The sequence below is a fragment of the Crocuta crocuta genome, unplaced genomic scaffold, assembly GCF_008692635.1.
Source record: "Crocuta crocuta isolate KB4526 unplaced genomic scaffold, BGI_CrCroc_1.0 scaffold270, whole genome shotgun sequence".
NCBI lineage: Eukaryota > Metazoa > Chordata > Mammalia > Carnivora > Hyaenidae > Crocuta > Crocuta crocuta.
Genome location: NW_027527569.1, coordinates 2731990 through 2757036, shown reverse-complemented (window position 1 = coordinate 2757036; position 25047 = coordinate 2731990). Strand labels below are relative to the sequence as shown.

The 25047-nt window shown below is 37.1% G+C and overlaps 1 protein-coding gene across 4 annotated transcripts in view; it reads right to left on the bottom strand.

Moving 5' to 3' along the window:
• The window catches only part of COL12A1 (collagen type XII alpha 1 chain), a 119325-nt gene that overhangs the window by 79183 nt on the left and 15095 nt on the right, over positions 1–25047 (bottom strand). For all 4 annotated transcript variants that reach the window (XM_077770263.1, XM_077770280.1, XM_077770286.1 and 1 more), the window contains exons 6-14: positions 23258–23521; positions 22918–23082; positions 22063–22236; positions 19282–19572; positions 18476–19078; positions 16556–16828; positions 12781–13053; positions 11488–11760; positions 2391–2663 (exon numbers count right to left, since the gene is read on the bottom strand). In XM_077770263.1, coding sequence (XP_077626389.1) covers positions 2391–2663; positions 11488–11760; positions 12781–13053; positions 16556–16828; positions 18476–19078; positions 19282–19572; positions 22063–22236; positions 22918–23082; positions 23258–23521 — 2589 coding nt within the window. The remainder of the gene's footprint in view (positions 1–2390; positions 2664–11487; positions 11761–12780; positions 13054–16555; positions 16829–18475; positions 19079–19281; positions 19573–22062; positions 22237–22917; positions 23083–23257; positions 23522–25047) is intronic.

The following is a 25047-nucleotide window of genomic DNA, read 5'->3' as shown; positions in this document are numbered from 1 at the left end:
AGCCTCAGCTTCCCATGAGTAAAAAGCAAGACTTTTCACTTCATTGATAGGTATGCCACATGCTATAAAAGGGTGCAACATTCACATTTGTAAGTGCTTTTCATGTTTTAGAAGCTCTCACAAGATGCTTTCCAACACCCACTGTACCTCTGCTAAAGCAGCTGCCATAAACTTGAGAGCCAATAGAAAGGTTCCCAGCTGCTGGCTTGCTAGCCACAGTCCATGGATTTCATTGTGTCAACAGTTTACACACCATGTTCCTGAGTTTCAGGTGCAAGCACTCCCGAAGATATTTCCGCAATGTCCCGTTGGCAGTTTATGAGAAACTCTGAGAGCATGACCTAGTGACTGCCCAGTTATCCATACTTTAGGATTCAGCCACCACCCAAGAAGCACATCTGGCTCCAATTTCTCTAAATGGCTTTATTTTCCACAAAGGGGGCAAAATAAAATACAACAGCAAACCAGAAGCAGAACAAAGAAAGTTCCTTGTCTTCTCTATCATTTGCTTAGACATTTGAGCAGTTTGTGTAAAAACGCAACTCTAAAAACTGTACATTTCATTCCTGCCTAGTCAACTCCTAGTTCAAAAGAGGCCTTTCTGTTCACTTACTTTTAAATCAATCAATTAGCCAAAAAATATTGAAAATTTCTTAGAGGCTCAACTTCTTAGTGATGAAGGTTTATTTCGGATTTCTGTTAACATATTTCCTTTTGCCTAAAACGTATCCCTTGTGGAGATTTTCAATCCCAAATAAATATTTGAAGACTCAGTCTTTTTGGAAGACAAATGAGGAGAATTTTTGAAAAAGCTCCCCTCTAAATACAGATACTTTTGTAACTGCTCAATCGTATGAATTGTATCTTCACTCCTACAAATAAATTTGGTTGTATGTGTAATATCTGGCCTAGTTTATTTCTCTTTACAACAAATAAAGTTCTGCCAGAAATAGAGATGAATTTCTGCCAAATTCTTAAACTACATCAGCCAATATATTCAGACACAAGATTTCATTTATTACCATGGAAACCAATCATGTGAATATCTGACAAATGGCCTTTTCACATATTTAAATTTCCAATAAGGAGGGTTTTTTTTAATCTGGTTAATTTTGACACAAATTTAAACTTGGGCACACTCTCCTAAGTTTTCCAGTGATTGAAAAAAGAGAGAGATGAGTTCTTCAGACAACTCTGACCAAAAGACTTCAAGACAATTTAAAATCAGGATATAGGGCTTATCTAAATTGCTCATGGCACTTCCCTCTCTCCTCCTTTGCCTGAAAAATTCCCCACTTCTTCCACTTCTTTCCAATAAAAGGAAATTCAAGAACGTTCCATTCTTTTCCCTTCTCCTAAAATCTTCCCAAAATAAAAGTAATAAAATCTTCTCTTACAAATTCTTAGAAATGCCTATGCTTAGGGGTGTCTGGGTGTCTCAGCTGGTTAAGTGTCCAATTTCTGATTTCAGCTCAGGTCATGATCTCATGGTTCCCAGGATCAACCCCCACATCAGGCTCTGCGCTGACACTGCGAAGCCTACTTGAGATTCTTTCCCTCCCTCTCTCTTGGCCCCTCCCCCACTCATTCTTGCACTTGTGCACGTGCTCTCTCTCTCTCCCCCCACCTTGCTTAAAATAAATAAATAAACTTTTTAAAAAAAATTCCTATTCTTAACAAATGGCTTTTTAGGAAAGAGAATTATGGAATGATGACACATCTTTCACCAACCAGCTGATAATAAATGATGATAGGTCATTCAAAACTATTCACAAGAAAGAATATTAATAATATTAAGGTCAACCTAAGCCATCAAAAAAATTGAGTGAACTTTTGATCTAACCTTTCCAAATATAAGAGGAATAAAGACTCTAGGAATCTAGGATTAGTCTTGGGTGTATAATAATCATAACTTTAATAGCCACTATCATTTCTGAATCAACTCTAAGTGGCTAGACACTATATTTAGTGCTTTGGACACTGTTATTTCATTTAATCCTCAAGACAACTCTAAGAGACTGTAATCTACAGATAAGGAAACTGAAACTCAAGGAAAATTAAGTAATTTGCCCAAAGTCATGTAGCTATAAATGTGCCTCTAGATAGCTCCTGATCTATCTAGCTGACCACTCTACCAGGAAAAAAGGCAGAGAGAGACAAATATAGGGAGTTGGATGGTATTCAATATTTCAAAATTTGATATAATTTTTATATTAAACGAACCAAGTGAACCTGAATCTAAACCACATTCTTTAAAAGGTCCTAATTTTTCAGGCCCCATTTGTCATATAAAAAGAACTAAATAAAGGCAAGTGGTTAAACTGTCACCTGAGCTGATAGCTATTAGGTAGCACCAACACAAACACAAACCCCCTCGTGATGTTACCTACATTCAGTCGTGGCTTCTCCATTCAAAGGTTCTCCTTCTCCACTGCTGTAAACTGCAAATACTGAAAGTTTGTATTTGGTCTCTGGCTGCAGATTTTCTATCACAGTATGAATTGCATCTCCGGGAAGACTCTTCTCTCCAGTCTCAATATCATCATAAAGTGATTTCCATGAAACCCTGTAACCTCGAACCATCCCTGGAGCAGATGTCCAATAAGCCCCAATTGATGTGTTGGTGATATCTTTAGTAACTAAATCCTTAGGTGAACCACGTTCTAGAATAGAAATGAAAGGGAAATCATTTTTCAATGTCTACTAAATATGTAAATATTCCTTTATCTTAGTGCACATCCTAACTTGCTGAATTCAGACTCAGTTTGTCTAAGGTTGCCCATTCCTTCTTTCTGAGCCATCTGTCTTCTTCTGTCAGTGCAGCAGATTGATGGACTAAAACTTTAGAATCATATCTGATTCCCCCCTATTACCCTGGTCCCTGTATGTCCGGTCAGATCATAAAGCCCCTGAGGACAAGAATGGCATCGAAATATGAAGGAGTACATGCCTAAACTCTTTTTTCTTCAAAGGGAACATTGCATCTAAATCCCAAAATTTTACATTTCATTCTGCTTTACAACACAGCCCATCGTTCACAAAGATCTTTATTTCTTTACCATCATCTTTTCTCTCTGATGTAACTTAAATAAGTTCCATTTCAATGCATGACTTACAATAATTTCAATGATTTCATATCACTTGCAAGTATCAATTCCAAGAATCATTTTTTCGTAAAAACTCTACTTGTTCATGCCACTTAAAAGTACAAGTGCAACCTTCCAATATAACTTAACTCTAATGAAACTGAAAACCACCAATTCCTCTGGAAAACTTAAAAGCGATTAGTCATCAAAATAAAACACACCACTTGTTCTAGCTGATCGAAAATGTCTGCTACTAAATTTTGGCTCTTTCAATTAAAAAAAAAATACAACCCAAATGGAAAAATATGGAAACCTCAACTTAATAGGAGGCACATATGTCTTCCAATAAAACCCTCACTTTCCATAATTTAAATGTAAAATAAATATACAGGTCACTTTATATTGGCTACCTTTACTAGGGTTTATGCCACATCATGACATAAATATAAAACTATCTGCCTCTACAGCATACATTTCACCAGTAATTGTTGTATATTCAAGCAAATGATATATACTCCTATTACAAGGATTTTGAAGACTACTATTTTACTTGAAGAGTAAAAATGAGCATCTTAAAAATACTCATAATGAAACAACTACATTTGAGCACAAAAAGTAAAAATAAGAATAAATTTTAAAAAAGAGAAGTCTGGATAGACTGAAACCTATCGTACTGTAGAATTTAGAGGGAAAAATAAATAAAACAGGAGCTGGGCATCTTACCAGACCCCAAGCACAAATGGAAAATTCGAACTCCATTATAAATAACTTTAACTGCTGACAGGACATCTCATCTCTGGAGGGAAATTAGTTACATATTTCACTGAAACCCAGAATACTTATTTTCAAGAACACATTGACTTCCCACCCCCCCCCAATAGTACTTGAGGCTAATACTCACTTGAAGGCCTTCTTTAACTGTATTTCCTACTTAAATGGCCACATATCTATATATTTTTTCTACTTAGGGGAATATAAACAATTTGTTTCTGATTTGGTTTGGTTGTTGCTTTCTATGTTTTGTTTTGATCATTGATATCTCAGCAACTGGTCTCTAAGTTTTCAATGTGCAGCACATATTTCCTTTGCTTGATAATACACTTTGTTTTCTTATGTGCCTCCTCTGAATTCCCTAAACTGTAGCTAGGCACAGCCACTATAAAATAGTTGTACTTGAAAGCGACTGAACTTAGATGGGCCAAAAAATTCATTAATGACATTCCAAAAAGCATATAAGATATATAGATAGAATGTGGAGATTATCTTCCAAATTAACTCTAGAGTAATTTACAATCAATAGTTTCAGCATCTTGTTGGCTCCAAGGTTGTGTTTCTCAGCCCAATTTCCTCCCTACTTTGTATAGCACTGAGTTTGTGACACTATTTCCATGACAACAGACATCAATCTCACAAACACAGGCTAATGATTTCTTTGTGAGAAAATAATGGGAAGGCAATTGTGGTTGAAGCAATCATATATTCACAAAGATATTTCTGGGATACAAACAAAAGGAGTCTAGTTCACTAGACAAGCATTCCCATGGATTTTAATCAATTGTTTTAACACTCTCAGGATCTGGAAAGCTGGAACAAAATACTAGTTAAATTGCAGTAAAGACCTCTGCAAGGTTTATCAATGTCCAGAAAAGAGACTATGAAGGCACTTTTTGAAATACAAATGAAGTATTAACTAAAAACCATTCTTAATATATAATTAATGGCATAACAACACTAATTCCAATGAACACTACAACACTAATTCCAATGAACACTGAGTAAATTCTCAATTACAGAAAACAATCCTCAAAAAATTATAGTATCTGCCAGTGACACCCAATACAGGCATTGGCATTGCAACATTCCTTACTAGTAACAAAGAAAATGAAATCCAAAGAAGGAAGGCACCTCAATCCAGAAGCCAAATTGACAAGACAAACTGCTTCAACAGGCTTCTTATATGTCAGGCAGTCTGTCTAATAAGAATATTCTTAAATATTAGCCTTATGCTCTTGTCAAACACATTGATAAACTTTTTTTTCTCAAAAAAGCTGTAGAGTTGGGTATTCTATATGCTGCATTAAACTCAAGAATTTTGAGAATATGATGTCCTTATGACAAGTAAATTTTATCAGACCTATAACCCTTAAAAATATTATTTAAATGGAATCTTAGCTTGGACAAATACTGGATTACAAAACAAATAAAGCAACTGAATTGTACCCTGTGATACAAATGGCAGGCTGTCAAGTGGCCAAGCTGGTCTTAAGACCTGGTGTGCAACCAGCTGCACAGGCCAGCAGCAGGCTCTGTCACGCCCTGGAGCCCTGGGTAAAAATAAATGGACTGTACTTGATCAGATGCACAGATTCACCTGGGATGCCAAAGAGTGGGCCATGCCCAAATCAATTCATTTGGAATATGTGGAGATATGCCTAAGCACTGATACTTCCTAAAAAAAAAACTTTCAAATCTCTATTATTCTGACTCCCCTACAATTCTTTACTCTTTTCTCATCACTTTCTTTTTCCTTCTGCTCCTCTCTAAGATCATTATTTGTTAGATATGCTTGGTCAGTGTGAGAAGAAACCCTCACACTTGCTTTCACTCTGAAATAAGGCTCCTTGAAAATAAAGACAGGTATGGGATGCCTGGGTGGCTCAATTGGTTAAGTGTCCAACTTTGGCCCAGGTCATGATCTCGCAGTTCGTGCGTTCAAGCCCCGTGCCGGGCTCTGTGCTGAGAGCTCAGAGCCTGGAGCCTCTTTCAGATTCTGTGTCTCCCTCTCTCTCTGCCCCTTCCCTGCTCACCCTCTGTCTCTTTCTGTCTCTCTCATGGCTGACCCTCAGAAAACTGAGAAGTGGGTTGCCTCTTCTCATCACATCCTTCCTCCCCCATAACACACATGGGGTTGGAAGTGAACATGGGATGTTCACTTCTCTCCTTTCCCCTTCATCCTGTTTCAAAAGGAAATGGCTCTCAACAAATGCTTCTTATTCAAGAGTTGATCACATTTTCCTGTGAATGAGTTCAGTCGAAGTGTTACCTAGCTAGGCATTTGCTTTGGTTTAAAATACTGAATTGCACGTTTTTTCCTCAATCTAAGGAACTTCAGATAGCAATAACTACAGGAAGAGTATTTGGCTTGGTTTGGTTAGATTGGGTTTGGGAGTCTCTTTTTAGAAAACCTCGGAAGGAAAAGGAAAGCGTGAGAAATAAGAAAGGAAAGATGTCAGAAGACCAGCATGTAGCTTTTCTGCAGGACACATTACTGTTCCTTAAAAGGGGAAGCCCCAGAAATGGTCCTGTGAATAGGAACCAATGCCATTAGTCTTTTCCCGTTTGTCACTATGCTTCCCCGAACCTGGATCCACTTCCCCTCTAGCAAAGGCTTCCTATCTCCCCAAGTCCCTCTTTTCGCTCTGCCCCAAGACTTATAAATATTTGTTTCATGATGTTTTAGTTTGTTCAGGATTTCACATAAGCGATATTGTTCTCAATAATATTTAATGTCGTGGTACCTGTTTTCTGCTGTTCTGGACTATAAGCCTGTGCTTTGAATATTACTGTTATTTCAGGTAATAGAATTTCTGGCAATCAGTTTAAATAAGTCCTCTTCTATAATGATGGTATGCCTTCATCTTTATCCTTCTCAATAGTCTTCCCAGCTACCTTATTCTCCCCAGTATCATACCGGTATATTTATAAGAAATAACATGCTTTTCTGTCATAAGTGTAAACACACAAAATCTATCAGTTTTTGACACTGTGATACTCAGTATTTCTCCTCTGATTATAAAACATATTTAGATATATTCAAAAGTTATTTTTCTCATGCTTGCTCACATGCATCTCTGAGCTACCACTGTGGGAAGTAATTTAGACAGGTGCATTTCTCATGATCCGAACATCCACAAGGGGTTGATTTCTGCTTTTTTCCACATATGAAGCCAAAGAACTAATGCCTCATTTAAGTAACTTTCCTACGTTTCCTTAGCCCTTTTCCATTTGCTTTCTGAAAAGCAAATCATCATCCAATTCAAATATAATTATAACACAAATTAGCCAATGATGATAACTGAAAAATTAATCATAATGAAATGAAACTGTATAAATTGTTCCAGTCAGCTTTCATTGAGTTTCACATACCACTTTCAAAAATAGAAAGTAAATTGAAATTGTAATGTAAATCCTCTTCTAAATCAATTTGTCTTTTCCGTTAAAGCTAAGTTCAAAAGTCATCCAACTTTCCACAGCAGAATACAGAAAACCTGCTTCCACGTTTATGTGGAAACATACTTGATTTACAACCAATGAATCAGATCCACCATTCCAAAGGACAGAGTTCACGATTGATAAGCTAACAACTATGTTAAGCAATACACAGTTCATAAAAACCTCTTAGCAATTCACCCTTCAACCTCAAAGCCTAATGAGATTTCTTCCATAACTGTTATGTCTCCAATATGATTTAGATATTTATCTGATGAGCCATTAATGTGCAGGAAAGGAAATATGAATTGCTGTTTGGTAATTGTGCTAAAGTTCCCAGGAAACCTCAGAGTTGTTATACTCAGAACGTATAATTTTTCAAATTATGAGATAGTAATAAATCTAGGGAAACATAGAGACCTTATTTAGTCTGTCTTGGAGAGGCCCCATGCTACTCAACATCGGGCAGAGGAATTCCTATGATGTGCTAAAAACCTTATTGTAACAAAATGTCAGCTGGGTTAGCTTGGTTTGATGTACAGGAAGCTCTTCATGTCTAAGATGTTAGCGGGTTGCTATAGCAACTGAAACAAAGGAAATCTTGAAAAGTCATCTTTTCCATAAGCAAAAAACAACACTCAAAAACAAAAAGAATTGTTTTATTCCCAAACTGAAGTTTTTCATTCATTTGTGGTCAATCTTTAATTTAAAAATGGCCATTATTCATTTCAGGGTTTCTAACAGCAGGTTTTCCTTTCTCTAAATACTAACAGTGACAATTCAAAGTTCCATCAAAACCTAAAGTACTTTTACATGGACAACAGTGCTTTAGTAATTACATTAAATCTACTTTAAAAACAACATAGGGGGGAAAAATAATGTAAATCAAACCCAGGAGTTTGTGCTCAGATGCCTCTGAAGTTTGGATCTGAAATAGTAATAAACACTGCCTTTGTGATTCTATTTCATACAGTACTAGAGCAAACCATGAACTTCCCCAATGCCAGTGCTAATAAATCTCTCTTCCAGGGACAGGGGAATTTTCTGATCATTGGCTACATTTCAACAAACTAGGAAACAGATTTAAGTTAGGGATGGTTGTAGACCATAGTAAATATTTTTCTATATATTTTTTGAACTGAATAGAATGCACTTCAGGCAATCCATAAAATTTCAACCTACAGAATGCTCTTGCCGGCTGGACCATGCCTCTGGATGGAAGAAACATTCCTTCAAGGTCTGCTCTTACCACCTTCTCTCCCAAGAGAAAAACAGATTAGAAAAACAGCGGCCCTCAAAAGCAGTTGCCTGGCTCTGTCTCTGGCTTTCCATTCCCTGCATTTACCATCATATCCTATTCCTGTATATGGTATGTGGATTTGGCTGAGTTAAGACAATAAAATGAAATGGAATAACCAGGGGCAAAAATCTTCTACTATTTTAATTTAGTCACAACTATGCTTTCACATATTTGTCAAGTTTACCACACATAATGCAATGGGATAAATATGTTAATAAAGCCAGGCTGGCAGCATTTTATATAATCCTTCACTGTAGTAAAGAGCTTTGGTGTAAATGGGAAAAAAAGAATTATTAGAATTCAATTGTCAATTAACTATAGTTAATCATCTCGCTTCCCTCCTTCTCAGGAAATGGAAAACAGCTATTTTTAAGATTTATTTTACTACTCATGTATCTTTCTTAGAGGGAATTTCTGATCAGACACATGGTGGGGGAGGGGGCACATATGCATTAAGTAAAGTAGATTTTCTAAACTACTTGTACAAAACTATAAAATTATAAACAATTTAGCTATATAGTTGGCCTAGAAAAATCACAGCCTAATAAAATATGTTTGCTATTAAATTAAAATGTGTATTTTAGTCTTAGGAGATTTTGACTAAGTATGAATACAGTTTTTTTAAAGTAAGAAAATGAGGAAGAATATCAGAAGGTTAAAAGGTATAAGAAAAAGTAAAACTATTAAATCATTTCCAAGATATTCCTTATAAGAAATTTTCACAAACATAAATAATCTACAATTATTCTGTAAAAAAAACAAAAGCTCAAAAGTTTATTCTTTAAAAAATCCTACAAACAATCTACATTGAAAACCTATGGGAAGCACATGAGAAAGAGAACTTCAAAAGGTCAAAACAAAAAAACCCAAACTTTTCAGAAATTCTGGACATTTCTCTGGATACAAAGATCACATGATTTACTGTTTGGATTATGTCTCTGTAATTAAAGAAAATTCCACTTCTACTTCTTATTACTTTTAAAACTGTAGTATAGCTAATCAATATCTCTGAAATACTTACAAAAGCTATATTTTTAGTTATCAATCCTAAAGTGAATATTATTTCCTCTGCATGAATTCTATATACATATAGTATTTTACAGTTCCCAAAGTGTTTCACCTAGAGTTTCCCTTTTGATCTCCACAATAAATCTGGGAAGAAGGCAGAGCAATGATCATCCCCTCTTTACAGATGGGTAAACTGAGGCTCCGAGGGGTGAAGGAACTGTGTCAAGATCACATGGCTAAGTAGTCAAGCCAAGATTCTTCTAGTAATCAGTATTGCATGCACTGGTATTTAATCTTTCATTTTAATCCTCTCTTAAAAGTAGATTTGGGGTGCCTGGGTGGCTCAGTCAGTTAAGCGTCTGACTTCAGCTCAGGTCATGATCTCACAGTTCATGGGTTCAAGCCCCGCATTGGGCTCTGCGCTGATAGCTATCTCAGAGCCTGGGGCCTGTCTTCAGATTCTGTATCTCCCTGTCTCCCTTTCCTGCTCATGCTGTCTCTCTCTGACTCTCAAAAATAAATAAAAAACATTTAAAAATTTTAAAAAGAGTAGATTTGACGGACTATTGGAATTAAACTCTTGATCACAATTAGAGATAGAATTGATTAGAGTATTTGTTTTCATTTTTAACTATTGACAAAGTCGAAGTTTTAATCAAAACTGTCTGTTGTGGGCCCTATCCCTGTTAACTATAACATTCAGAATCCTCCAAACTCCTGGATCCACTGAATTTGACAGATATTTTACCTAAGGTCACTATGACTTCACATCACAAAAGATACTTCAGATTCATTTTCTTCCTATAATTATTTTCAATAAGTTATCTAAAAGATGGTGATAACAAAAAGGAATCAATGCCTGGCTTCCATTCAGGATCCCAGTTATGGTACTGACTCATTATTGTAACCATCCACTGATATTTCTTTTTAACATCACAACATTCTTATTGCGGTTAGGCTAAATTTGTATTTTCTCCCTCTTACACAACTTACTTTGTAGTTGTGGTGAGTTAAATGTAAGCTGCCATTATATTTCAAAAGATTCTATGGAGCGCCTGGGTGGCTCAGTCGGTTAAGTGTCTGACTTCAGCTCAGGTCATGATCTCGTGGTTCATGGGTCAAGCCCCACGTCGGGCTCTGAGCTGACAGCTAGCTCAGAGCCTGGAACCTGCTTCAGATTCTGTATTTCCCTCTCTCTGACCCTTCCCTGCTCATGCTGTCTCTCTCTCTCTCTCTCTCAGAAATAAATAAAACATTCAAAAAAATTTTTTTAGGATTCTAAATATGAAGCCCTCTGACAATTAACTCTATAAAACCAAGGACCCAGCTCCAGTCTTGTTGGTGGTTCTTGCTAAGTACTGCATGAACTTCAAACTTCTACACAGCTGAATTTTAGAGGTCACTTAGAAAACAAAGTAGAAACATGGATTCTCATATTTCTCAAGCTGAATGCTTTTATGTGTGGTTAATGAAATGAGATTCAGAGTCAGGAAAAGGTTCCTGTCTGCTCCTGAGTGATGGAAGCAGCCGCATTACCTTGGGCAACCCAAATCCTTTTCATCCACAGATATTCCCCAAGGTCCTTTCCCACCCTGAATGTCACACACCTCTTCTCCAATCAACCAACCCATGGCATTAAGAACACATTTCTACAGCCTTATGATGAACTCAGCTTCCCGATATACCTCTTCCTGATCAAATGTAATTTTTTCACAGTTGCTTACATTCTATGTCTCTGAATAAGAGGCAGTGTCATAGTTACTTTTCAATCCAAATTCCTTTCAAGAGAAAGGATAGCACATTTTGTTCTCTGTAAACATTTTCAGTTTCCTCAACCACTCATCAACAAACTCAGGAATTTCTATAAAACATGACAGTAATTACCTTCAAGTGTTGTTCCTTCCCCGAAGAGGGCATCTCCAGCCCCGGACGCATACAAGGCTGTCACAGATAAGGCGTATTGGGTCCCTTCGTTTAACCCTCTCAGCACAGTTCTGTCTGTGTCTCCTGTCACAGTGACCTCTTGAGTTTCACCCCCTGCCACTGGGGTGTATGTGATGAGATACTGTTTCACTTTCCCTGGTGCTCTAGTCCAGGACAGTTTCATAGTTGATGTTGTGGGGTCAGAAACTCTTAAGTCTCTTGGGTTCCCTCTAACTTCATTAAAAAAACAAAAAGAACATCAAAACTCATTATTTAATAAAATGACTTGTAAAACATTTTGTTGCTTTGTGTGTGTGTGTGTGTGTGCGCGCGCAGCACGCAAACACATCAAATTTATATCCTGAGTGATATTACAGCAATTGTAACTGTTGACTAGCCAACAGAGCTTAAGCATTTCTAAACTGGGCCTTATTTGTCAGTAGAAACAAATCAAAAGGCATCCAATACCTCTTCTGTGTTTACACAGGTTAATATCTGTCATGTTACTATCTTTGATGTTAACAACTACAATCTTTTCTCTGAAAGTGGAACAAAACCCTACAATTTGTAAACACGTTGATTAGTACCACAATGTAAATTTTAACTCCTCCAAGGAATTCTCAATAAAAAGGATTTATTGGTATAATGCTATGAACTTCTAAATGTAATAACCAGGAAATACACTGGTACAATAAAAATGATAAATGATCAAATGCTATCCTAGAAAAGTCTTAAGATAAGAAACAGCCCAAGTGAGGCCTTGTCTTGGGTAAAACCAGGGGCTGCCCATCCCTTTGCCACTATGATGTTTGGCCTTTCATGACTTTTCTGGTAGAGTGGTCATGTCATCTCTGAAGGGTCCCAAGGCACCAATCCTATGAGACTCTTCCCTGGGTACACAACAGCTAGCCACTTTTACTCAAGAAAGCAGAAAGATGAAGAGTCACTGGGTCTTTTTATAGTACCCAGTACAAAGGGCCCTACATCCCCAAGTAGGAAGAGAAAAAAGAAAGTGGTGACTTTCTTAAGGGCAGAGAGGAGGAAGAAATCAGATGGAAAGAGAAGGGGACTCCAGAGGAGAGGCTATTTAGCTGGTAAAACTGGGAGGGAAGTGGTGCCACAGGCCAAGCTGGGATGGATATTTATTAATTGAGACAAAGTGTCTCATGGCTTGTGGTATCCTGATAGTTGCCTAACACTTCCCCTGCAGCCAAGAGTCTGGTTGTTACCACACAGTCAGCATATTTCCTCTACCTTCTTCAGTGGCTGCATTTCCAGTCAACGGAGAGCCAGGTCCTGAGAAATATTCCGGAATTACAGATACTTCATATTTTGTGTCTGGCGTCAGGTTCTCGAGCGTTATCCTCCTCTGATTGGCAGGGGTGGTCACTTCTTTGCTCTCTCCTCCAGCAACTGGTTTATATATAATTCGGTACCTTAACACTCTCCCTGGAGCTTGAGTCCAGGTAATTTTAAAGCTGTCTGTCGTTTCATCTGTCACCTTTAGATTTCGAGGTACTCCTTTTACTGAAATATTTTTTTAAAAAGTTTATTTTACACACACAAAAAATGCAAAACTAGCTTTTGATCAATAAATTATAGCATTCCTCTAAACAAATCTCAAAGCAGCATTTTATCAAACATCCTGGTTACAGCATTCATTTAGCCAGATGTCAGCTAGATGCTGAAACAACAAATACTCAACAATATACAGAAAGAAACTAAGCGCTGTTAGTTTTTTAACCAAATAAAAAGGTACATAATAGTAAACTTTTAAAATAATAAATATGTGCCCTATTAAGCGGTAAATTCATATTGACATAAAATTCAAAAATAAAAATAAGTCATTTCTTCAAATGTAAGTAGCCAAGACTTTCCCTCTAACTAGATTTTCTCAGAAACTTAGAAAAATAATACTTAACACCCAGTTCTACCATATTTACCCACTTGAATGAACTGTCTTACCCAGCCAGTCCCACAGCTAACTTTTTTATCTGTAGAGTCCTTTGACTTGGAGAATAATTAGACCATACGTGTGTTGGACCAAACACAGTGTAAGTACTTAATGAATCCTAGCTGGATCTAAATCTTGAGGTCAGATTACAATGTGGGTAATTTCCAGAGACTCACAGTCTTAAAGAGGATTTTCACTAAGCCTAAATGAGAACCCGATTTGGCTTTATAGTTAGTAAACATGTTTAAATTACTTATTTAAGGATAAAACTGACTATTTGGGCCACACGTTCAGGAAAGATGGATTAAAGTTTACTGTCTTTTCAATCCACTGGAGTGAAAGAACAGTGCAAAACAACTCCATTTATCTCACTATAATGAGAAGTTTACCTAAACAGCCAATACGCCAGTAGAACACTTCAAGGAGAAAGGAAGCGTATCCCTTAAGAAAAGCAATGGCAGTTGGCAGACTTACAGCCATGATTCATTTTAGATGGCAAGAAAAGAAACTAAATTAGCCAGAACAAATGAGACAGATGAACTGATGAGTTTGAATACAGTAGTCTCCCCCACCACTTATCTGCAGGGGTGACATTCCAAGACCTCCCAGAGGATGCTTGAACCCACGAATAGTACTGAACCTTATATATACTGTTTTTCCTGTATGTACATACCTATAGTGAAGTTTAATTTATAAATTAAGCACAGTAAGAGATTAACAACTAATAATAAAATAGAATAATTATAACAATACAGTATAATAAAGTTAAGTGAATGTGATCTCTCCTTCTCTCAAAATATCTTACTGTGCTGTACTCACCCTTCCTGTGATAATGTGAGATGATAAAACGCCTACAAGATGAAATGAAGTGAGGTGAATGATGTAGGCATTGTGACGTAGCATTAGACCATTACTGACCTTCGAACAATAGCCAGAAGGAAAATCATCTGCTTCTGGACTGTGGTTGACCGGGGGCAACCGAAACCACGGAAAGTGAAGCCACAGATTAAGGGGAACTACCATAGTAGTTTTGAAGATGAATGTGTAATTTTGAGCCTGAGATTACCCAACAGGAAAAAACATGACTACTTATAGGATTACTGAAGTTGTTAAATGAGATAATCCATGCAAAACAGTTATCATAGTACCTGACACATAAGCTGGAGCTCAATAATTGATAGCTTAATGAAGGGATTGAAATCAGAAACTTACTGACTTAAGAAAGTTTAAATCTCAGATCGCACTACAGACAATAGAATTAGAAATGTATTACCAAATTCTACTGTCGGAGCTCAATGAGCAAAAACTAGAGTGTAGATGAATATAGTTGGCTGTACTTAAATACCCTCTGGATTTAAATTTCTTCTTATCCATATTCCCATCTCCATTCCAAAATGCGGAAGGAAAAGGGCCAGGCTCATCAAGCAACAATACGGGCATTATAGAGAAATTATCAGAAATCAGAAATATCTAAGTATGGATTTCAGGATTACTCAACCCAAAAATCATAAGAAAAGAAGTCATCTTAGGCCATTATTTTATTTGCTGGCCTTCATATAGAAATTTATCCAAACCATGCACAGAAAGAAAATAGCAATCTTATTTGAAAAATCCTTCAGAGAAAAAAGATTAGCTTTTATCAGCAAGGTATGCCAATATATGCCTTCTCTGTTAGCAAATAACTTCTTTGTAACCATCTTAATTTCCTCATGCAGCTGTTTCAGCTTCTTCACTTATCACCAGTAAAAACAGAGAACAATAGACATATCTTTTAATATTTGTGATATTTATCTTAAAGAGTAATTGCCTAGTCTTCTAGGCAATTGTCTTCTCATGGCCAGGTTCTTGGATACCCTTTGAATATCCAGTGTAGTGAAGTGTAACAGAAAGTACTCAACTGTATCCAGAAAAAAAGACATACCTAAACAAACACTGCTTGAAACATTTGGTAAAATTTGTACACCCACATCCTTAGCAGCATTATTTACAATAGCTAAAAGGTGGAAGCGACCCATGGGTGAATGGATAATCAAAAAGTGGTGTTTTGGAGCACCTGGGTGGCTCAGTTGGTTAAGCGTCTGACTTCAGCTCAGGTCATGATCTCACCATTCGTGGGTTCGAGCCCCGCATTGGGCTCTGTATTGACAGCTAACTCAGAGCCTGGAGTCTGCTTTAGATTCTGTATCTCTCTCTCTCTGACCCTTCCCTGCTCACGCTGTCTTTCTCTCCAGAATTAAATAAAAACATTTTTAAAAATCTTAAAAAAAAAAAAGTGGTGTTTCATACAATGGTATATACATACAATGGTTTATACATACAATGGAATTTCTTTCAGCCGTACAAAGAAAGGATATTCTGACACATGGTACAAAATGAATGAACCTTGAGGACATTATGCTAAGTAAAATAAGCCAAACAAAAAAGGTCAAATACTGTATGATTCTATGCCTACGAGGTACCTAGACTAGTCAAATTCATAGAAACAGAAAATAGGATGGTGGTTGCCCGGGGCAGTGGGGAAAGGAATGGAGAATTTTTTTCATTTTTTAATGAATGCGGAGTTTTAGTTTTGCAAGATAAGAAAAAAAATTCAGGGAACACATGGTGGTAATAGTAGGTTAATAATATAAGGTTACTAACTGCCACTGAAATGTGCATTTAGAATGGTAATTTTATGTTATGTGCGATTTCTATAAAGAAAAAGCATTTGGTAATACATTTGCCATCACATCCATAGGTAAAGCAAATAAAATTCAAAAATATTTGAACATAACACTGCCGAAATATGGGACAGAAAAATCTGGATAAGTAGTATTTTGAGAGTTAATTCCATAATTATTAACAGTTCTCTGTATCTCTTAACCTCAAATTCATCTAAATAAATCTAGGATCTTTTTAAATAAAATTTTTTTCGTTTTTTAAAAGGGTGTATGAATAGCTGTACTTCATAGAGGCTGAATCTTACAAAGGCATTCACCATTCTGAACTACAGCGTGGATGGTTATTTCAAACTATAATTGGGTTCTACAATAAATTGCTAGTTTTTGGGAAACAGGGTCAGAAAACCCATCTCACCTTCCGCGGTGGTCTCTTCTCCAGCTAAGGGAATGCTGAAGCCATCCTCATACTCTGCAGTTACATTGACTAAGTACAGGGTCTCTGGCTTCAAGTTGCTGAGAACAACGCTGGTGCTCGATGCTGGCTCCACCACTGTGACCTCATCATCTGCTGCAGCTTCCTTGTAGGTGATGTGGTATGAAAACACATTTTCTCCAGCAGGAGACCAGTTAGTTTTGAAACTGTAAGATGTCACCTCAGAAAAACTAAGATCCTTTGGAGGTACATAAGCTATTAAAAAAAAGGGGACAGAGTTTAAAATATTTAAATCTATAAAGCTAAATTGGACCTAATGATTATTTTTCCTCATTGGCTTATCTTCATTGGAAGAATAGTCATTGACGCAAATATACTGAGTGAATATGCCACACATGACCACTTAGAGCCCTACAAGGAGGTCCTGATCATTTGTCTTGACCATTCATAATACTACGTTACACTGTTTAAATGACTAATTAAAATTGAACTTGGAGGCACCTGAGTGACTCAGTCATTTAAGTGACCGATTCTTGATTTCAGCTCAGGTCATGACGTCACAGTTCATGGGATCAAGCCCCACGACGGGCTCTGTGCTGACAGCATGGAGCCTACATGGGGTTGTCTCTCCCTGTGTCTCTCTCTGCCCCTCCCACACTCATATGTGCATGCTCTCTCTCTTTCTCTCTCTCTCTGAAAATAAATAAGTAAACTTTAAAAATAAAAAATAAAAATAATAAAAAAATAAAATTGAATTTGAATTGAGTTTCTAAACACAAAGCAGTAATGGAATGGTCCTACCTACAGTTGGAATATTTAAACTGTAACAAAACTAAAATGAACCATCAATGTTTTCCCATTCATCCTTCGTAATAGGATATTAACTTTTGGTGGTAGACAGATATTTCACGGTTATAATTAAGGGATTTTTCCTAACAAAAGAGCATCCATTAAACTGAATCATAGGAAGAGCCAACATTGAAGGCACACTGCTGTTCTCAAGGAACAAACAATCGAACTGGAAAGACAGGAGAATGTGATGTTATTAACAAAACAGAGCAGTACCTATGAACACTGAATGACTGGAAGTGAGACTAGGTGTCCCAGCACTAGAGCAGTTAAGGAAGCCTTGATGAAAGAAATGGGACTTTTAACTGAATGTTCAAAAATAGGATCTGAGAGGTGCCTGGGTGGCTCAGTCGGTTAAGAATCCAACTTCGGCTCAGGTCATGATCTCACAGTTCACGGGTTCAAGGCCCGTGTCAGGCTCTATGCTCACAGCTCAGAGCCAGGAGCCTGCTTCAGATTCTGTGTCTCCCTCTCTCTCTCTGCCCCTCCCCCACTCGTGCTGTGTTACTCCCTGTCTCAATAATAAATGAACATTAAAAAAATTTTTTTTAAACAAAATAACAAAAATAGGATCTGAACGAATGAAGAAAAGAGGGTAGGGAATTCCAGCTGTGAGGAATAATGCCCAAAATTTGCCCAGGAAAGGGAATGCATAAGAAGAATTCAAAGGACTGGGACTCTGTTCTAGTCACCTTTGATTCAAAGGACTTGGCTTACCATCTAGCACATAGTAGACACTCAACTAGTGATTGTTGAATTGAATATGACAAATAGGTGTGATAAAGCTGGTATCCAGCCATGCTTAAGGATCTAGGATCAAAAACATCTCATGACTCATGGTAAATGCTTTTTCGTCAATAAATACATGATCCATACCCAAAAGAAAGTCTTATCTCAGAGCTAAATAAACTAAGTGCAAAAGATTTCTATAAGGCAGCAAAATTACTTTTTCTAGTTCATAAAAAGAATCAAAGAAGCATATTATCCACAATTTTATAACCAAAAATGCTGTGTTCATAAAGAGATAACTTTGACCCTACAGAGTCTACTAACCTTTTTTCTTTATAGCTGCCAATTCTTGCTCAATTCTAAGGCAGATTGACTGTGTGAGTTCAAAAGATATTCTCTGAAAAGCATCAAAATCTTCCACCGTGAACACATGGGTCTCAGCAGGAGGAGAGGCAATAGCTTCTAATTCTGAGCGAACAGCATCCTTCACACCAACTGCAAAGATTTCTACATCTGAATTCCTTAGTTTTATAGCAGGATCTCTGAAAGCATCTGAAGATTTCCCATCAGTGATAAGAATCATGACCTTTGGTACGTTGCCTCTTGAGCCCTTGCTAGGCACAAATATTTTCTCTCTGACATAGGTCATTGCTTTCCCAGTGTTTGTAGATCCTCCTCTGTAGGGGAAGGTGTTTATTGCTTCAATTATATCTTCAACTTTGTTGAATTTTTTCAGAGTGAACTCAGTATGAGGATCCCGGCTGTACTGGACAAGACTTATCTGTACCCTATTTGGTGAAATCTCAAAACTTTTTACGAGAACTTCCAGAAAGGCTCTAACTTTAACAAAGTTTGCAATCCCAATGCTATAGGAACCATCAACCAAAAACACAATATCGGCTTTTATATCCACACCACGTGAGCATTCTGTAAAAACAAAGAAAGCCCATTAAAGTTCAACAAATATAATTTAGTCATTAAAATATAGATATCTGATTTTCTTAGTAAGCACATTTATTTAAAAGAAAACATTGCAAATGTTTTGTTTAAAACTAAACCTGAACCAGGAAGGCATCCTGTCAAATGGACCATCACATATTCCAAACCCAATGATACACCCAAGAACTTACCCACTTGAACTTTCATGGGCTGAGTCTTCTCCATTATTGAAACAGGTTCACTGGATGTCAGTCCCTTTATGGCAGAAACACTGATCTGGTATTCTGTGTCTGCTGAGAGGTCACGAACACTGAGTGTGGTGGTCTGAGGCCCTACACTCAGAGCATGCTGTCGGCTTCCAATGGTCATTGGTGTAAGGAGGACTTTATAGCCAGTCACTGGGCTAGGAGATGGACTCCAACTTAGCTTAATGTATTTTGATGACACTTCCGTGGCAATCAGATTTGTAGGAGGTTCAATAACTAAAGAGTAACAAGTAGAACAGTGATTAAAAACAGAGAAATGCAAACCTTAGGTTTGGACATTTGAGTCTCCTTTTTCGAATTAATCATGAAGGCATCAGGAAGAGTTGCCCAATCCCAACTCTTCACTTTCACCTGTACCTATCCAAACCAAAACAGGCTCAGTGCCTGATTTTTAATCAGGGAACTGAGAAAATTAGGGGAAAAGAAAGTCATGGAAAGAAATTAATAAAAAGATGTCTGATGCCTAATTCTTCTCTAGGACCAAGGTTTCCATTCTGATTTTGGTATTTTACTCATTTTCTTTATTCTTAGGTACCAAAGTAGGCACTCAATAAGTATTTGTTCAACCAATGACTTAATTCTTTTTCTCTTTTAATGATATTATAAAGATTAAAATGTAATCTTTAAAAGACATTTTACAATATGCAAAGAAAAAGGATTCAGCAGCTCTTAAATGACAGTTCTTATCATCTTAGACAATTTTATTCCCACTTATTTCAAGCTAAAAAAAAAAGTTCAACTCTGTTCATAATGCTACCAGGAGTGATACAACATTTTACATGTAGATTGACATAGAAATATCAATCATCTAAGACATTTCTATCCTTATGCAACATAGAACACAGTCATGTATTTAACAGGTAACAAAGTATTTGAAGATATTTCAGACCAAATTTTCACACATTCACATTTGTCAGTGAAATCAACTTCCCAGAATGTACAGTTCCAATTTTTTTTTTAATCTCGGCCTGTAAGAAGTAGATGATAAAACAGGCACAAGTTTACTCATCGCCTCCTGGAAGAGGCAATCATATCTCCATAAGTATACATATGTATAAAAATGATGTCTAAAAAGGAAGAAGTAGCGGGGGGCAGGGAGAAGCAACAGATGTGCCATCGGGATGTTTGGCCAAAACTTTTGAGTGATGCAGAGACAGAACAGGGAAAAAAAGTCACAGGCTAAGGCAGCAAGAGAGAGAGGCCCTGAAGACCAGTGTGAACACCTGCAATACAGCCCCGCGCATCACAGGAGCAGAGTTCAAACAGTGGCAGGACAGAAGTTTGGTCTCACACATGCACCCCAGTGAGGACAGGTAAGAAACAGAGTACTTAAAGGGCACCTGGGTGGCTCAGACAGTTGGGCATCAGACTTTAGCTCAGGTCATCATCTCATGGTGTGTGAGTTCTAGCTCCACATCGAGCACTCTGCTGTCAGCCTGTCAGTGCAGAAGCCGCTTCACATTCTCTGCCCGCCTCTCTCTGCCCCTCCCCCACTTGTGCTCTCCCAAAAATAAATAATAGGTATTTTTTAAAAAATAGAGTATTGAAAAGACTACATAAAGAGAGGTTAATCAGAGAAATGTGGGGGTGAGGGAATTGATTTTGTAATAATACGGAGCAAAAGAATCAGACATTAGGCAGGAAAACAAAGAAGATTTGGAGCCTATGAAGTAATGAGAAGGGGTTCTAAAACAGAATCAGGGCCAGTGAACATTGCCAGAATACTTGAGGTTTGGAGATTAAAGAGTTTAATGACTGAAGATGTAGCTATTTTGAACTTATCTTTAATCACTTGTCAATTCTCAGACTAAGAGGACAACAATCATGGAAATTGTGACTTTCTAATGCCCAAAAGGATGTTTATCTCTTCTGAAAAGTCTTTTCCTTCTCCCGTGTCTTTAGAAGCAATACTGATAAAAATGGGAAGATTTTCCAGGTGTGGAAGGATCAAACTGATCTTTGAAATATTCTTAGAAGTTTTGGGGTGCCTGGGTGGCTCAGTCGGTTAAGTGTCCGACTTTGGTTCAGGTCATGATCTCACTGTTTGTGCGTTCGAGCCGCACGTCGGGCTCTATGCTGACAACTAGCTCAGAGCCTGGAGCCTGTTTCAGATTCAATGTCTCCCTCTCTCTCTCTGACCCTCCCCTGCTCATGCTGTTTTTCTCTCTCTCTCTCAAATAAATTTTAAAAAACCTTTTAAAAAAAGAAATATTCTTAAAGTTTTGAAAACATGCAGAGAATGATGATAGAAAACCCTTTTGTTTCACCATTTAATAGAAACAGTGTTCTTATTAGTTGATGTTGCCAAACTAAGATACATGTCTTCCCAGACTGTCAATATTTAAATCAGAGTGTAAGACAATGAAAGCAAGTACCTGAATAGCATAATTATGGACAGACGCTCCATACCCACCAGAATGGTCTTAGAGGAAAAGAACAAGTCAGACTTGTCCAAAAAAGATTTTTTGGGAACTTTATAATGATATAAATATTTTTATGTAATGCTCCACTGGAGGAGGGAGACCAAAACAAATCGTATCAAGAAGCTGAGTTACTGAAAAACCATACATGTGGAATATACAATTGGAGAATCACTAGAAGATGTATTTGAGTAAACATGTCTACCTTTAGAATTCCTGTGAAGCTACAAACACCATCAAATAATGGAAAAGGCTAACACATGGGAACACTGAACAATTCACTCACCTTCTTCTCCACTAACCAATTCACCAAGCTGTTCATCAACACCTGAGCACACCTGGGAGATGATCTCATTCTGAATATCCACAATTGCATCAAAGTTGGCCACATTGAAAACATGGTTTAATGAAGGCGTGGAGGCTATTTGCTTGAGTTCTTTTGCATCTGCAGCTTTAATGCCTTAAAAACAAAAGGACAAAGATATATTGAAAAGAAAAATGTGCTGAATTCGGGGAGCTCTTTGCTTTCTCAGTCCTTCACAAGTACAGACATTTTTAAATCCTTACTTAGTCAAAAAGCAGAATTGATTTGCTTCATAACGAATGTGCAACTGTTCAAATGACAAAGGCATTTTATAATTTCACATAAAGTGGCCAGCCAAGGAGGAAAATGAATGGTTAGTGATACAGAGTGGGCTCTCATCCCAACCATGCCATCATTTGTCCCTGCCATCTGTAAAGATAATACTTTCTTCTTCCAGAGTCCTGAATGAGCTGGAACCCTCTGAATTCCTCAAGTATTACATAATATAGGAAACACATAAAAAATACTTAATGATAATACAAGGAGGATCTTTATTAGAATCATTGGCCCAGCATTCTTTGAAAAACAGAGGGCTGGCAAAATATATATATATGTATATATATATACACGAATATCACCTCACAATGCATAGGCTGAGGGAGTTCTAGGAGAGAAACACATAAGCAGAATTTTTACTGAAAGATAACCTGGCTTAACACTACACTATAAAATGCAGTAAACACTGCATCCTTCCCTAACGAATCAACCTTTCCTCTTCCTAAGTATTCAGCATTAAAGTAGTTCTAAAGTGAAAATAATTAGCCAAACATGACCTACCCAAAGAGAAAACTTCAACCCCAATATTTCGAAGCTCTCTTGCTGGAATTTCCACTTCATCCTGGGATTTGCCATCCGTAATAATAATCGCCACTTTAGGAAAGCCAACTCTTGCTCCAGCAGATTCCGTGAAAGTATTTTTAATCAAGTAATCAATGGCATCCCCTGAAGTGAAAAAGAAACATGTTTGCTCCCTTCTTACTACACAATTTTGCCAAAGTCAAAAACTATGTGGTTAATTTCAAACTTATTCAGGCTATGATAACTGTGTGATGCTTAATTTCTTTCCCAAACAGGTGTTTCGCTTATTTTAAACAATAATGAAATCTGTAAAACACACCTGTCATTGTGTTGCCACCTTTGTATGGAATTTTTTTAATTGCAGCAAGAAGCTCATCCCTTTGGTAGTACTGACTTAGGTTAAATTCAGTCCTGGTATCAGAGCTGTACTGAACGACTCCAACCCTTGTCTTCTCTTCTCCAATGTCAAAAGCAGACACAAGAGCAGCAATAAAGTCTAAAATGTACTTAAAATTATTTCTTCCCACACTCCATGAGCCATCCACGAGGAACACCAGATCAGTCCAGGCACTGACAGAACATTCTGAAATACATTGGATACATTTTTAATTGATGTGTTATTAACTCTTTCCATCCTTAAAGAATACAAACTAACATTGAAAAGCTGTTGTCTCCTTAAATCATTTTGTTATCAGAACAAATTCACATTGTCTTCAACTGGCATGCACAAAAGAATAAAATTGTTTAATAGCATATATATGGAAGCATTTTCAGTGCTTTCATTTAAGATGCACTTATGAAACTATATGGCTCCAAATTACTATATAAGACATCATGCAAGAAGAGATAAATAGATATACGACCTATTCTCCAAGAGCACATGACACAAGTATTTATGCTATCAACTTATCTATTTTTATAAACGATATCCTTCCTCTTTTCTCCAAGTAAAACTTATACAAAACCTCTGGGAGATGTACAAAATGAGTGTAAGCAGTGTCTTCATTCCTTGATATTTAGCAACAAATACAAAACAATTCCTGTCCCATTCAAGCAGATGCAGGTAAGTTGAAGAAAAGAGAAAAACTCATAAAATTCTCCCACATTTTATAATGTAATTGCCTAAAGTTTGCAGTGGGTTCATCTAGAGGGTTAATAAAGTCTAACACAGGTCAAAACAAGCATAAATATGATACAAGGTAGTCAAAACATCTTATTGTCCTAATTTTCACTGTATTTAAATTTGAAGTCTAAAACCTACTTTTACAAAACAAAAAGTAGAAAAACAATTCAAAAGCAAAAATGCACATTATATCCTTAAATTACTGAAATGCAGTGATTGGCTTTTATAACTAAACATCTTATCATTCTTTTCTTTGTGGTCACAAAGGAAACGGGCTGATTCTCATGAAAATCTGTATTCGTCAGGCAACACTGAGTGAATTTTCTGAAGATGTTTTTGTCCTTGCAGTCAGTTGGTGGATAATAAAAGAAATATTTGGCTAGGAAGAGAAGGAAAGGGTCCTGGAAAATTTTGCAAGCTAAATACAAGTTGCATTCCTAAATAATTTGTGCACACCATTTAATGGGCCCATTTCAGTCTACTGAATACTCAATATTCAGTATAATGCTTTGATTTAGAATAAATATTGATGGCTCGGGGAAAATATTAGCATTATAACTACATACTACAAACTTAATTTCAGATTATTAGGCATGAGAAGTATGATAAACAGTCATATGTAGGAAAAAATTCCAGATAAAGGGGACTTTGTATTCATCCTCGTTCATATATCCAACTTTTAAAAGGTGGTAAATTAGAAGACCAAGAAAATCCTTAAAAGGTCCATCCAGACCTTGAGGGTGTTATGCTTAGCGAAATAAGTCAGGCAGAGAAGGACAAATATGATATGTTTGCACGTATAGGAGGATTAGGAGGAACTTAATTGAGGAACATGGGGGAGAAAAAGGGGGGAAATGGTGGGGGAAAGGGAGAGAGGCAGACCATGAGAGACTCTTGAATGCTGAGAACAAACTGAGGACTGATGGGTGTGGGGGAGGAGGGGGGGGATGGGCATGAGGCACTTGTGGGGATGAGAACTGGGTGTT